Here is a 14730-nt window from a genome sequence, read left to right as displayed (position 1 = left end):
CAGTGGCCTGAGAGCATTTCCCACCAAGAGGATCTTTATTCACAATTGATATACGTCACTCCAAAGGTCCTGCTCACACACACACCTGGCCACACCCACCTCCCCCACCTCCCTAACCCCCCACAATCCCGCACCCCCTCCCCGGCCTGGTGGTCCTGCCCTCCCTCCCTTCCCCCCACATCATCCAGGGTCAGCACTGGGATGAGGAGGAGCCCCTAGGCTCCCCTGGGGGCCGCCCTGGGGCCTCGCCCTGGAGGGCCGGCCCAGCTGTTCCCTACTGGCTGCAGTGCTTCTTCCACTTCCTACTCTTCTCTGTGACACACGGGTCACACTTTCTTTTTCTCGGCTGTGAGGGGCGAGCCGGCCCCAGAGCCAAGCCTGGCCTCCCAGACACCCCGAGGCCAGCCCCAGGGATGGGCAGCTTCTCAGCACTGGCTGGGTGTCCACACAGAGCCTGCCTCCTCGACTTGGGAGCGGCTGGTGGAGCTGGGCTGAGGCCTCTTCTCTGACGGGAGGGGGCGTGGGGAGCACTCTGGGCCCCCCAACCTCCAGGGGAGGCCAGACCTGAGGCATGGGCAGGACTCTGGGACACCCAGCCAGGCAGCAGGCTCTGCAGAGAGCCGAACAGGAAGGCCAGGCTGGGGAGCTCCTCGTCGTCGTCACTGGACCCGTCCCTGGGCCCTCGGGCCTCCCGAACAGGAGAGGCCTCTCTGAGAACAGACGCGTCCCTGGGTCCCCGTAGAGGGCCAGCGCGCCTTTGACCCTGGGGAGGGGAGGGCGCTCCGACCCGGAATGAAGAGACCTCCTGACGTCCTCGAGAGGGAACAAAGCCTTTGGGCCTGCACGGGCCAGTGTCTGTTTGGATGAGCCTATGAGGAGCCTCAGAATCGATCTCTGGTGGGCAGGCTTCATCACTGACCCCTGGATGGGGGTCTTGGTCGTGCCTCTGGGCACCTTGGCCGGCGTCGGGCTCAGAAGGACTTGAGCGCATTCCGGGTGCACCGTGACTCGGGGCTGCCCGCACACCCTCGTCCTCCTTCAAGGCCAGGAGTCGTTTCTGCACCAGCTGGTAGGAGGGAGGAGGACAGTGTTGGCTCCACACACACGTGTGAGAGGAGGAGCCCTGGGCAGTGGGACAATGGCCCTTGGGGGAAGGAGGAGACGGGGGACCCCAGGACTCGAATCCACATACAGACACTGTGGCATTCCTGCCATCCTCCTGCACCTTATTCCCAGCTTTGTGCCCTTCCCTCCCCTCCCGGCTCCCCATCCTCTCCTTCCTTTCACCCTGCACTGCACCCACCCCAGAACGGGCCCTTCCCCATGCCAGGCCTCCCAGGCAGGGGAGGGATGGACAGCGCCAGGTGGCCCTCCAGTTCTGGGGCCCTACCTCTCCCCTGTTCACTGGGGTCCCTCCGTGCCCTGGTCTTTCTGGGTGTCCCTTGTCTCCCGTGTTCTACGGGAGATCCCTCCCTCCTCTGGCTCCCCTGGGTCATCTGGGTTCCCCTGTCCCCTGGATCACCTGGGGTCCCCCTCCCGTGGGGTCCCCTGGCTCCCTGAGTGTCCCTCTCCCTCCCCTGGCTCACTTCTTCTGGCGTGAGCCCTTCCTCCTGCTCCAGCTCCTCCGCTAGGGCCAAGAGATCCAGCTGTGCATCTGAGGAAAGCAATTCTGCCAGGAATCGAGGGTGAATGACTGCCTCCACCTCAGACAGAAAGAAGAGGCTGTGAGCATCCTTGGCCAGGAGTGGCCTGTGAGACAAGAAGACCCGGAGGGAAAGTGAAAAGCAGAGACCCACCCCACTGCCCTCCACAAGGCGGGGATGCTCAGCACACACACAAACACACGCACATACACACACAAACATGCACATACACAGTCACACACAAAAGAGCACATATACAGAGGCACATACACAGACACACAAAGGCATACACACTGACAGACACAAACACGTACACACATACATCTGCGTAAACCTCCCCTAACACCAGGCTCAGGAACAAGGAGCGGAGCTTAAGTCCCAGCGGCCTGAGCAGAACCCAGATCTTGGGTGCTGAGTGTTCCATGCCCTGGCATCTTGTAGACCCCAGGCTCCAGGCCTAGCCTACCTTGGTGACAAAGTCCTCCTGGGAACACAGCTTGTCAATGTAGCTCAAGAGGCCCGGGTCCGAGTAGATGCCGTCCTCTTCCTGCTTCAGCTCATTTCCGTCCTCTCCACCTTCTGCATCTGACTCGCCTGTGGCTGAGTGGACGTGCCCCACCAGCGCATCCATGATGTCCATATACTCCCTCACAGCCTCGGGGGGAATCTCCTTGGGTGCCTTGGGCTCCGGGGGCTGCTGGGACCTGTGTGGCTTTGTGCGGGAGGGCTGGGCCCTGGGGCCGGACATCCTGGGAGCACAGGCTGAGGCAGAGCGGGAGGAAGGGAAGGAAGGTGAGGGACTCCCAGTCCACCTCCTGACCACTGAGCACACGTTGGTGAGGGCATTGTTTGGGGGACATTGATGTGGGTGTGGGGACATCAGGACCACCTGAAGCCTCATGCACTGTTGGAGAGGGGAGGTAAGGGGGGCATCTAAGAGAGTCACAAGTAAGGAAGTGGGGAACCTCCAATTTTCTAGGGGTCTCGCCATCAAGCCCACTTCCTAGGCAGACCTTGTGTGGGGTCCTTTGACAGGGAGGTGTGAGAGGAGTTACAAAACTGACCAAGTCAATACCCAGCAGTGACAGAGGGCAGCTGAGACCCCACGCCCCCACCCCCTGCCTCAGTGGCTGTTTTGGTTGAAAGACCAATGCCCCTGTCTTGAAGGAAAAGGATCCACGTGGGGACAGTGGCCAACCCTAGGCCCCTGTTACCTGTGCCTTCAACACCAGTGGGAACCTGGGTGCCTGGCTGAAGGCCCACTTTCAGGGCTGGGGGCCCCCGAGGATCCAGCTTCGGTGGGGCTGGAGGAGGCAGGTCCTGCGCACACTGCATCCACTGCCACTTCTGAATCTGCATCTCCTCCTCGGCCTCAAATTCCATGAACCTGGGGGGTGACGGAGGCACAGGCCACCCTGAGGAAAAGGCCTGGGTTCTGGAGCCCAACAATGGCAGCCAAGAATGAGGGATTGGGAGAGGATGTGCCTTGGGGCTGTCAAGGCCCTGTGAGGTGCTGTGCACAGCAGAGAGCTGCTCCTGGAACTGATACAAGATCTGGGACCCTTCCTGCCTCACCAGCACTGGAGGTCATTCAACAGCATAGACCCAGGTCGCTGAATTGAACCAGGTCAACGGGACATGTGGCTGACCCAGGGGGCACCCTCCTCATGCCCCCCGTCCCCATCCAGAACCACATGAAGGGCTGACAGCCAGAGGCTGGAACAGGCATGTGTTCCCCACAGGGGTCCTTGCCCGAATCCAGGACCCTGGGCTGGGACTGAGAGTCCTGGAACATAGGCCTGGAGACAGGGCCCAGGAGAGGCTGGACGATGTGGGTGCTGAGCTTAGAGGAGAGGCCTTCCTTTCCTCTGAGAGGCGCTCGTTGGTTTGCTTTTCTTTCTTAAACCAAGGGGATTAACACGGAGCAAACAACGGAAGGGCCAGAGACCCTCGGGCTGATGACAACTAGCTACCCCAGCCTCTTCAGGGATGCCAGTGTACCCACTCAGGCCACTTTTCATGAGGAGAGGGGGTCCCAAATCTATGTCAGTGGCCGCCAGCCACCCACCACTAAAGAAGCAGCAGGCTGGCGGGTGGAGCTCTTTCCCTGGCTCAGCCCATATGGCTGGAGTTGGACCCCAACTGGACTCACAGCGTCACCCTGCCCCATCCTGAGACCTTCATGTCAAGGCAAGGGTAGGTCAAAATCAGGGGAGGGCGGAGCTCCTGGTGGAGGAAGGACAGAAGACCCAAACTGTCAAGGTGAGGGAGGGGTTTCTGGAGGACAGTAGGGCCTCTGGGCTGCGGGGCCCCTGTTCTGAGTGACAGCCCTTCTCCTTTGTCCTCTCTGATGAGCACCCCCACGGCCAGACCCTGCCCTCACCCACTCGCCTCACCCTCCACGCAGCCCCTGGGCCCAGGGCGCTGACTCACTTTTCCGCTATCTTGTAGTAGATCATCCGGTCAACGTTGCTTATGCGCTGCCATTCCTGCACGGCCCTGCACAGTCCCCACTCCAGCGTCATGGTGGGCTTCAGGCGGGCCACGGATCGAAGCACTGGGCTGTAAGACCTTCGGGTCAGTCTCCGTGCCCAGCCCAGCCCCCACCTGCCTGACCCCACCCGCCAATGTGGACCACACATCACTCAACGCAGCATGACTGAGCAACAGGAGGGTGAGAGGCAGGTGTCTGGGAGGGCAAAGACAAGCGTTCCCGGCTACTGCTGTCACCGCCTCACACTCAGGGATGACCATCCACTCCCAGGCTGCAGCTGGGACACTGTGCCTTGGGGAGCTCTTTTCCTCTTCAAGGCTGCCTTTTCATAAGGAAAATCGCTATCATCAATGAGGCGTGGCATGTGGCAGGCCATCTGCTAACACTTCATAGATTAGCCCAAGGAGTCTTCTGCCCGGTCCTCTGAGTGAAGTGTGATTGTCCCCTTTTTACGAGGGACCGGAGGTTTAGGATGGAAATGCCTGCCAGGCTCACAACTCTAGTGGGAGAGAGCCCACGCCCTTAGGAGAGCTCTACCATCACCCTGTTCCTAGTGGAATTCTCCACAACAACGAAGTCGAGGTGTGCATTAAGCGCTCGCCTGGGCCCTGCACTCCTCCCTCTCCTCCGAAGTTACCTCCCCCGGCCATGTACACTCAAGTCCTGTATGAAAGGAGACGGCACCACAGGAGAGTGCGGCATCCACTCCTTGGCTCCTCACCTTACAGCACGACCCTCTCTGACTGCAAGTCTGCAGTCCATATTTCCATGAGAATCATGGAAGAGCAAGTTGGCTAGACTCTCAGGGTGGTGGGGTCAGTTGAGATGAGGCACATTTCAGTCATGATGTCATGGCCTGGCAGGCTCACGCATATGACCGACAATGTGCCTTCTCATAGCATGGACATCGCCCTCAGACCTTGCTTCCAGTATCCCTAGAAACCTAACCTGCGAGTCCATCCCCAGGTCCTCTTTATCTAAAAGCTCTGATAAGCTCACGACCCCCTGAGCGTTCACTCACATGAGAAAGCAGGACAGAGCTTCTGCATCAGGACTCTGGGGAAGGTGTCTCCGCGCCAGTGGCTTGAGGCGCTGCCAACGTCGGAAGTTACTGTACACGCTTTGGGGGTTAGAGCAGTCACCCTGCGAGGCGTAGGGCTGGTTGGTGGCCAGGCTACCCTCCCTGGAACTGCCAAGTGGCCAAGGCCCATGGTTCACTGGGCGAATGATAGGGGCCAGCTGGGCAGCTGGTGGTGGAGCTTGAGGAGGAAAGCCTGGGGTCCAGCCTCCCTTGCCAGCCTGAGTAACTCCAACAGCTGGAGCAGTCACAATGGTCTCCATCGCAGGGGATGCTAAGAATACTGGTGGAGGACATGCAGTAGTCCCGCTGAGGGCCCCTGGAGCACTCCAGGTGAGGGGGCCCTGAGTTATGATAAAGGTCTGAGTCTGGGGCGCCTCCACTGGCCTCCCTTGTGACCTGACTTGCACAGTGAGGTTGCAAGCCCCAGGGGCACTGGGTCCATGGCCACCATTAGCCACCAAAGGCATCGTGGGGAAAGCTGGCAGCAACTGGCTGCTGCCAGGAAGGAATGCTGGGGTGATGGGAGGTGGCAGGTGCTGCCCCCAGGATGGCCGGTGCTGGGTGCCAGGAATGGGTGGAGGATAGAGCACTGCCATGAAATCAGACAAGGAGGCACCAAGGTGCATGACGACATCCGTTCCCAGCACTGGAGATGCTGTTGAGGCAAAGGAAAGGAGTGAATGGAGGAGGAGAATGGGCAAGTGGGACAGAGGCTCTCTGCAGCATCAGAGTGTAAATCTCCACAGGTGAGAGACACTTGGACAAGGGAAACTGCAGCGTGCAAATGTCTTCAAGTGCTTTTCATGCCCTGACCTCCAGTTGAGAATTATTCCACCGGTGACCCCGCGCCCATCCACCAAGGCCCCTGATGCCTGCCTACCAAGAAGAAATTGCCTCAGCAAGCACTCACTTGGAGAGCCTCCCTAAGGCGCCCCCTGGCAGCTAAGCCTCACAGGCTGTCTCCCAAGACCTGCAACTGTGTGGACATCCGCTCTGTGAGAAATGCCCCTCAGCGAGCGTACTAGCAGGTAAGGACCTTCTGCAAGGTAAGTTCTAGGCACCCAAAGGCACTGTGTAAAATATTAGGGCCCCACCTCCTCCTCAGTTCTCCTTTTCCCACGCTCAGTATAAATCCCCTCTTTCTTTCCCAGCCTCGCAAAACAAAACACAATGCTGGAAAATATCCCTCTAATGGAATCCTGATACAAACCCATAACACTGGCCCAGAATGCACCTGCATCTCAGAACAACCCACAGCAGGTACGTAACATGGGCCAGGTCCTGCCACCCCCTTCCCAGTGCCCAGAGTCACTGTCATCACTCAGGAGTTCTGTTCCTAGGAGGTGGGGGGGGGGTGTGAGAAGTAGGCACGTGTCCCTTAGATTCTGTCATTTCACAGCCAGTGATGGCTGCAGAGGATTAAAGAAGGGCCAGGGAATTGTTATGTTACATTGGTCGTGGGAGTATAGACCGCCTGTGGTCCTTCCCCTTCCAGCTCCCAATAATGGAGAGACAATCTGAGAAGCAAGCATAAGCCAGGTGCCATGGCGACCAAGTGTCTGAAACACATCCCTGTTCAGGAGAACAAGGTACACACCACGGTGCTCCTAATTAACCAGAATAGGTGTCATAGGACGTTTAATAGTAACACAGAAGATCGTCTTCCTGACCCTGGGGTACACTCCTTTCCCCTTTAAAAGAGGAAGCAGCCTTCATAGACATTCCACCCGAAACAACCCCACTCCACATCTGTTCCCTGTCCATGAAGGAGTGACATGAAATATGAACAAACTCTTCCTCTCAGGGCAGCCTGAGGGTCCACCATGAGATACTGGACAAGATGAAGTAGGTCTGAAGTACTGCGATTCCACAAAAGGAAGAACAATTCAGAGCAACTCAGGAACCTGAGCCCTCTCTTGGCTGAAGTTACACGGTTGCCCATCCCCTGTTGAATCCAAGGCAACAGTTACCTGAACTGAGAAGTGAGCTCCGGGCTGGGAGGAGTGGATGAGGTGTGGGCTGCGGCAGTTAGAGTAACCTCCTGCCTTGCTCTCAGAGAGGACACTTCACTGCAGGTGTGGCCACACACAGCCCCATTGAATAGTTTTCTCACCAAGACCATCTCTCCCCAGTGTCCCCTGAGATATAGTAGGCTCCTGTTCAAATCCCTTTGGAAGATATGGTGAGGCAAGCTTCAGGTACCTCAGGAACATAGTACAGGTCTAGGCTTTCCTCATGACCCTCCCTGTGTCACCACCAGGACATCACACACATCCTTACACACACATTTCAGAGTGGCTTGTCTCCTCTCTAGAAAGAATCAACCTGTCTGCTGCCATCCTTTCTCCATAGCCAGGGCAATTCCTCTTGATCTACCTCCATGACCCCTCCTCCCCAGTGCAGTCTCAGGTTTCTTCGGGCTCCCCAGTCTCCCCAGGTGAAATGTCCTTGTGTGTCCAGTGCTCTCTTCTCCCTCTACTTCAGTCCAACTATGTGCCCACAGTGAAGTGTCACATGTGAACCCGAAGGATGTGAGAGATGGCAGGGTCTCTGAAAACACACCCCCAACCTATAGGCTTACCTCCTTCTGAAGCCATCCTGCAGGCTTGGGCATGGACTACTGCTGCGTGATGGCCTCAATGAGAAAAGTCAAGACCAGGATCCAGAGAGCGACCCGCTTCAGCAGTTGCTCAGGATCCAAGTAAAGGAGAGCCACGTTTAAATTTAAACAGTAGAATGTGGGCTGAAACGTTCTGCAGTGGGGGAGGGGCAGAGCGCACGTGGGTCGGGGTGGGGTGCGGTGGGGGGACATTCCACGAGGGCTCTGGGAGGTAGGCAAGAACCGGAAGTTCCTTCCATCTCCCACAGTGGCAACACAATTGGCGTGTGCCTCTTTAGGCAGTTAATAAACTTCTTTTGATTCATGGCACCGATGTTGGACATGACAGTCCCTTCCTTTCACGTCTTTATCCATCAACCTAGTTTTGTGTCCCTCAACACACTCTGCTTCCTACCTGGCTCTTGACTTACTTCAACAGAGACTAGACTTTCTGAACAAAATACACAAGTGTTAGTCTGATAAACATAAATAATGGCCACGTGGAACTGAGTATTTGAAATTAGGATTGTCTCAGCAGATGCAGTGTCTTTGCTGTATGTACATCACTCCTAAGGAAGTGGTCCTTGTGCTCCAACCAACATCCAGCAGGACCAGCCTTACTAATGACCCTTTGTGCTGGAAAGCCCCCGTCCATCAAAAAACTGTCATGCAGTCCCCATGTCCAAGACCAGAATTCACTAAATGTCTTTCTCATAGTATTCCATGGTTGTTAAAGATTTACTTTTTTACCTTTTAAATGATTTTAGTATAATATTTTAAACGAGTAACACCTTCTCATGGTTCAAAATTAAATTGTGCAAAACGGAATATGCAGTGGTAAGTCCTCCTCCCACCTCTTTCCCCTGTCAACCCAGTCCTCTTTCCCGGAGGAAACCATTGTTATCTCTTTCATTAAAATCTTCCCAGAGATACATCATGCAACTAAAAACGAAGGCAATCTATTTTTATAGAAGAGCGGAATTCTGCAAGATATTATAAAAAAGGAGGGAGGGAAAGTAAAATTGTTCCCATACTACCTGCTGTGTTGAAATTGGCCCAGATGGTCAACTCTTTCTCAAAATTATTAATAAAAAACCCAAACCGTACAAAGGACACACCTGTTTATCAACATTTATTGAACAACCTCCATGTATTAAATACACTGAGAGAAAATATTCTAGAAGAGTAAATGCGTTGGAAAAACTTTAGGAACGGAGTCAGGAGACAGTATCTTAAAAGAGTGTTTCCCAGGTCTGAAATTCTTTCCTAGAATTGTTCTTGAACAGAAACTTCAGGCTTGCTAGGAAAAAGGACCTATTGTTTTTTGAAAGGCATAAACAAGAACCAAGGAACTGCAGTCCAAAGGGCATGAAAGCACTTGCCCCAATTTGAGGCTACTGTGCTTACAGCGGAGCTCTCCAGAACTCTTTGTAGCTAAGTGCATGGGTTTCACGTGTGCAATATAGAAATCACGAGTGCACATCTCACAAGAGCTGGTTTGAAGAAGAGAGCGTCACGAAAGTTCCCGGCGAGGAGCGTCGCCAGTCAAGTTCCGCAGCGTTGCCCGACCCTCCATTTTTCTCCTCGCAGAGACCGCCTGGAGCAGATGCCCAAGCGCCCCGCGCCTGTACGCCTGCGCACGCCCACTGGGCGCGGGGCTCTCGGGCACGCGGACCGCCGTCCTCCAACGGCTCCCAGCGTCTGTTGGGGCAGTTTGCTCCGCAAGACAGGAGCGCATGCGCGAGCGCGGACGGTGGGGCCCCAACGGCCGTCCGGCGCGGGAGCGGGCTGTCATGGCGGCCTCTCGAGTCAATTATAGGAATCCTGAGGTAAGCGGTACGGGGACTTTTCACCCCTCAGGTGTCACCGCTCTGCGCTGTTGTTCACCCTGTGGGTTATTTGTGCCCTTGTCCGTGTCAGGAGACTCGCCACAATGTGGATTCACGCCCCCATAGCGCTCGATTCCCTTGAGGTGTTTACCCCAGGGTTATTGGCACCACTGGGGAGCCGGCTGCATGAAGGGTTCAGTGACTGCGGGGCCTACAGTGGGGGGTAAATCGTGTGTGCGAGCTATTAAACAGCTGCCGTTCTAGTCTGCGCGTTGTGAAGAGTACAAAAGCTAGAGGGAAGTTCTTGCGAGTTGAAAACCCTCATCTGGTTCCAAAGTTGTAGCTCAGGTGATTGGAAAATGAGTGAAGATCGAAGGAACACACTCATAGTTTCACTAGTGTCTTCCTTCTTATCATAAAAACATCAATCAACACTTATGTTCAAACTGCATTCTTTTGTCAGGGATGGGAGCAGCTTTGCTGAATGTGGTCATAAACATGTATTTGTTGTCTGATGTCAAATCATGATTGATTTGCAAGCATAGATGGGGTCTGTACATATTTACTTGGTTGGTGGGAATCTGATACGTAGTCAAATGTGCGGGTTGGTTTTGTCTGTGCATATTTGTGTTTGAAGGGAGGTCATGCCTGTGTTTTTGTGAGAGTGTGTAAGAGTGAGTGCTGTATTTGGAGGGTGTTGAGATGTGACGCAGGCATACTCAAGGAGTTGGTGGTTAGGTGTTTGTAATTTGGTGTTCGGGGAATATGTTTACATGTGTTCTTTTCTCCCATGAATTTGGGGATTTGTGTATGTCTAACGGTGCGTTTGGAAGGATTATCTGCCTATGCATAAGGGCAATGTCAGGAAAAGTCGTGGTGTATATTACTTTGGGTATCCAGTCTGTTTATTTTGTATATTTGGGGAATGTAGGCTGATCATTTGTGTATTCAGGGCATGTTGTATGGTTATGGGGTGTTTGTGTGTGTGCATTTTCAGGAGCTGTCTATGTATATTTGGATGTGTAGAGGGCAAGTCTGTGACTATTTTATGGGACTGGTGGATGTTGTATATGTAGGTATGTTGTGTTTGTATGATTCTGTATTCTGCAAGATGGCAGAGTTAATTGTGTGTGAGAGGTTGGGAATGTGGGGTTATGTATATGCCAGTAGTGTGGTACTGTATGTGTATTTGGAAGAAAGGGCGTACAGGGTGATATTATTGCATATTTGTAGTGTACTGGGTAATTGTGGTGCTATTTGGGACTTGTGGAGAGTTGTGTGTTAAATGAGTTTGTGTGTGTATTCAAGGGGCATGGCCACTTGGGGGAATATTTGCTGAGGCTGTGCATTTGTAATTTTCAGTAGGAGCCTCTTAGGCTTATGTATTTTGGGAAGTGAGTGTATGTGTATCTGATAGAGAGGTGGGGTTCTATGTTTCTACAGGGAAGATGGACAATTGCATTTATATGTATTAGAAATATGTGGTACCGGTATTTGTTAGTACTTGTATATGTGTGAGCTGGCTCCTGATAGCTAGGGATAAGTTGATATATGGAAGTTGTTTCCTAAATGGTTTGCTGGAGATATTTCCATGTATCTTACTTGTGTATTCTAATCCGTGTGTGTGTCCATCATCAGGTGCATGCATTATCAAAGTTTGTTCATAAGGTATGGAGTTGTTAGGAGTATTCAAAGTGTATTTCTTTGGAGAATGCTAGGGTGTTTATACATGTGTTTGGTAGGCGTAAGAGGTGGTCTGTCTATATATTCAGGGTGAGGGTAGAAATATATATACACACACATACACACATATATACAGTTTATATGTTGGGGTAGTGGTGGGGAGCTTGTATTCTGGAGAGGTAGCATAATGTATAGTGTTTGGGAGGGGTCCATATGTTCAGGGGTTAGGAATATTTGCATGTGTGTGTCCATAGGTGTGTGAGAATTGTGTATGTATATTAGTAAGACTTCAGAGGTTGTCGGTGTTTTTCTGTTTTGAGTGTGTCTGAGCATTTGGGGTGTATACTCATGAGTAGTTTGTGGGTGTGTGTATTTGTGATTTGTGAGTATATCAGGAGGTTTAGAGTCCTCTATGTGTCTATTTCGAAATGTAATGCCTGAAGAATTTGGTGGTGTTGCTTGTATGTGTGTTGTCAGTATTAGTGAGGTGAACTTATATGTACAGTTGACCCTTGAACAACATGGGTTTGAACCACATGGGTCCACTTACAGTGCTTTTTTTTCCCCAGTAAATACTACAGGCCTACTATAGGATCCATGGATGCAGAACCACTGCATGGAGGGTTGGCCCTAACCTCCAAATTGTTCAAGGGTCAGCTGTATTTGATAAGTATAGGTTATTTGTGTCTGTGTGTGTTTTTGAGTTCCTGGGGCTTGTGGGGTATGTATTCTGCGGGATGTGAGAGTTTAGTTTGTGTGTTTGGAAACCAGTAGACCGTGTAGGTTACGTGTGTGTGCAGGAATCCTGGAGTATATGTATTCTAGGGCTGTGGGATTGCATATGGGTCTTTTTTGGGATTGCACATGAGACAGTTGTGTACTTGGTGAGCCTGTGTGTTTAGGTACTCAGTGTGTACATCTGGATGGCATATTGGTTGCACATGTTTGTTTTCAGGCCCATGTTGTGTGTGTATATATAGTTGTGAGAGTGGAATGTGAATATTCAGGGTGAGTAAGGTTTCGCCTGTAAAAATTTAGGTAGCAAGAGGTGGTATGTTTGTGTATTTATTCAGGGTGAGGGTAGAAATGTACGTGTGTGTTCAGGATATATATATGTGTGTGTGTGTGTGTGTGTGTGTACAAACACATATGTATGTCTGTGTTGGGAGCTGAGGTTTCTACTTGGAGTGTAAGTGGACTGTGTGCACATATTCATAGGAAAAGGTATGGGATGTGCTGGAACTGGTTCATACTATCTTGGGATAGTCAACGCTGCCTATCTCTTCCCAGCTCTGTGTTTAGTGATGTCAGGTGGGTAGCTTTAAATTGGTCATGCTGGGAATATTTATACCATGTAGATACCGTAAGTGAAGTCTTTCCCACCTATCTTGGAGAGCTTTTTATCAAGCACTTACCAGCGTACCACTGATGTGCGTGTTTGGATGTATGTATGTATGAAGCAAGAATATTTGGGCATCGGTGGTTTTGTATGGGACACTCATGTGAATTGTGAGTGGGGCATCTGGGGCTATGGGCCCTTGTATATGTGCATTGACCCTGGTAATTGTGAATCATTGCATTGCTCCTATCCTGTTCTTTAGGGCCAGAGAATCCCCATAAATGTTGTTGATTCCCAGTAGAAATCATGCAGATGGCTACAGAGGTGTCTATACCTTCGGCAGGTGGACACTACTTCAGCATTTGTGTGGTCCTAGCATCTGGGTCCCTAGAAGGGTGGGCGTGGTGGACAGATGGCCATGCAGAGCAGAACCTTCACAGGTGTGTTGTTGGCGTGACAGGCAGCAGTCAGAAAGTCATGGGGCTTCCTGGATAGGAGGTCAGATGACCAAGGGCTCTCCCAGGAAAACCCCCTGAGAATCTGTTGGACAGCTACAGGCATTACTTGCTCTTCTGTGGCACAGCTGACGTGCAAGGACACCCTCCACATGGGGTCCAGAGCCATGTGTCCCTGAGCGCAACTGCCCCAGGGTGGTGGGAACTTTTGCATATCAGTCTGGTCAACTGTATCACTAGGTCTCAACCAACCTGTCTCCATGGAAACCTAAGTCCTCAGGGATAGGCAGGACCTCTAGGGATCACTGAGCTGACAAGGACAGAGGTGGGGAGGCTTTGTCACTGAGGGAGAGTCGGGGACTGAGACCTGGAGAGCCTTGGGAGTCCCACTCTGAGATGGCTCTGATGTTCCCAAACCCTTTAGACATGTTCTCTGTTCTTTTCTGAAGGCACAAGATGCTTCTAGCAGTGGGAAGCTTATCTCAGTTTCATGTTTCTCTGATAGGATGAACTGACCCTTTTATTCACTATTCCAGGTCGAGCTGCAAACCCATCAGAGGGAACCATGTGATCATTGTAGCCACCAGCTGACCCTACAGCCTCCCTTGGACCCACCCAAGAATTTCTGAGCCTTCTTTCTGGTGAGTCTTGTGGCCTTTTCTCCCTCATTGTGAATCCTCCTGCCAATAAAACATGCTGTGAATGTTAACAAAAGGAAACCTCAACTAGAATTGGAGTCTGGAAGGCCCCCCCGTAGAGGGAGCTCTCATGCCTTGTAACTCATCATCAATTACCCCAACAGGAAGAGGTCATTTACTGACCCCAAAGAGGAAGTGCAACCACCTTACTACCCGAGCTGGAGGAGGGAAGACTTCCTTCCTGGCCAGCAACAAGAAATAGAAAATACAAATAGCTAATAGAAAATTCCGCAGTTTAGCCAATGAGACGCCATTGTCACCTGAAGTTTTCCTTTCCTCCAGTGAACTTTCATTTTTTCCCTTGATGATGACTTTCTTTCCTTGTCCCACCCTCCTTACTATAAAAGCCTTCTGGGACTTCCCTGGTGGTCCAGCAGCTAAGACTCTGCGCTTCCAATGCACGGGGCATGGGTTCGATCCCTGGTCGGGGAACTAAGATTTCCACATGCCATGTGGCATGGCCAAAAAAAAAAAAGCCTTCCGTGTTGTGTAACCCGTTGGAGTATCTCCCTTTCTATCAGATGAGATGCTGCCTGATTCATGAATTGTTTAATAAAGCCAATTTATTCAAAATTCAAAGTAAATCTTCAAATTTACTCAGTTAAATTTTGTCTTTTAATACATTGGTGGCATGCAGAGGTGGCCACTAACAGTTTAATATGTATCCCTCCAGAAATGTTCTGTATAAAAATATGTATGTGCACTTTTCTAAAATCCACTCTTATGATTGCTACTGCTAACAGGATGATTTTATGATTAAATGCTTATCTTTTTAAAAAGAAAAAGGTAAATATATTGGTGGCAGTGATGGGATCTGAAGCAAATTTTTGATAACATTTGGGACAAGGAGGAACAGGTGTGGTGCCCACAAGTCCTTTGAGTTCCCTGTCTTTCTTGCCATTGCTGAAG

General features: G+C 51.8%; 1 protein-coding gene across 1 annotated transcript; it reads right to left on the bottom strand.

The window, feature by feature from the left end:
- Positions 1 to 274: 274 nt before the first annotated feature.
- On the bottom strand, positions 275 to 7815 carry LOC132427696 (NUT family member 2G-like). The gene is made up of 7 exons (XM_060015357.1): positions 7800 to 7815; positions 5159 to 5873; positions 4077 to 4205; positions 2858 to 3030; positions 2110 to 2405; positions 1587 to 1703; positions 275 to 1066 (listed from the first exon to the last, which is right to left on the bottom strand). The coding sequence occupies exons 1-7, from the start codon at positions 7813 to 7815 to the stop codon at positions 275 to 277; spliced, it is 2238 nt and encodes a 745-aa protein (XP_059871340.1).
- Positions 7816 to 14730: the final 6915 nt, after the last annotated feature.

The sequence above is a fragment of the Delphinus delphis genome, chromosome 6 (genome assembly GCF_949987515.2).
Source record: "Delphinus delphis chromosome 6, mDelDel1.2, whole genome shotgun sequence".
NCBI lineage: Eukaryota > Metazoa > Chordata > Mammalia > Artiodactyla > Delphinidae > Delphinus > Delphinus delphis.
Note: the sequence above shows the minus strand (reverse complement) of the source record. Positions and strands in the feature narration are given on the sequence as shown.

Excerpts from the sequence above, each read along its gene's own strand:
- LOC132427696 (XM_060015357.1), bottom strand. Across the intron at positions 4,206-5,158 it reads GCTCTGTCCTGCTTTCTCAT|CCCAGTGCTTCGATCCGTGG; the intron begins GTGAGTGAACGC and ends AAGGTCTTACAG. Across the intron at positions 1,704-2,109 it reads AGGAGGACTTTGTCACCAAG|GTGGAGGCAGTCATTCACCC; the intron begins GTAGGCTAGGCC and ends TTTCTGTCTGAG.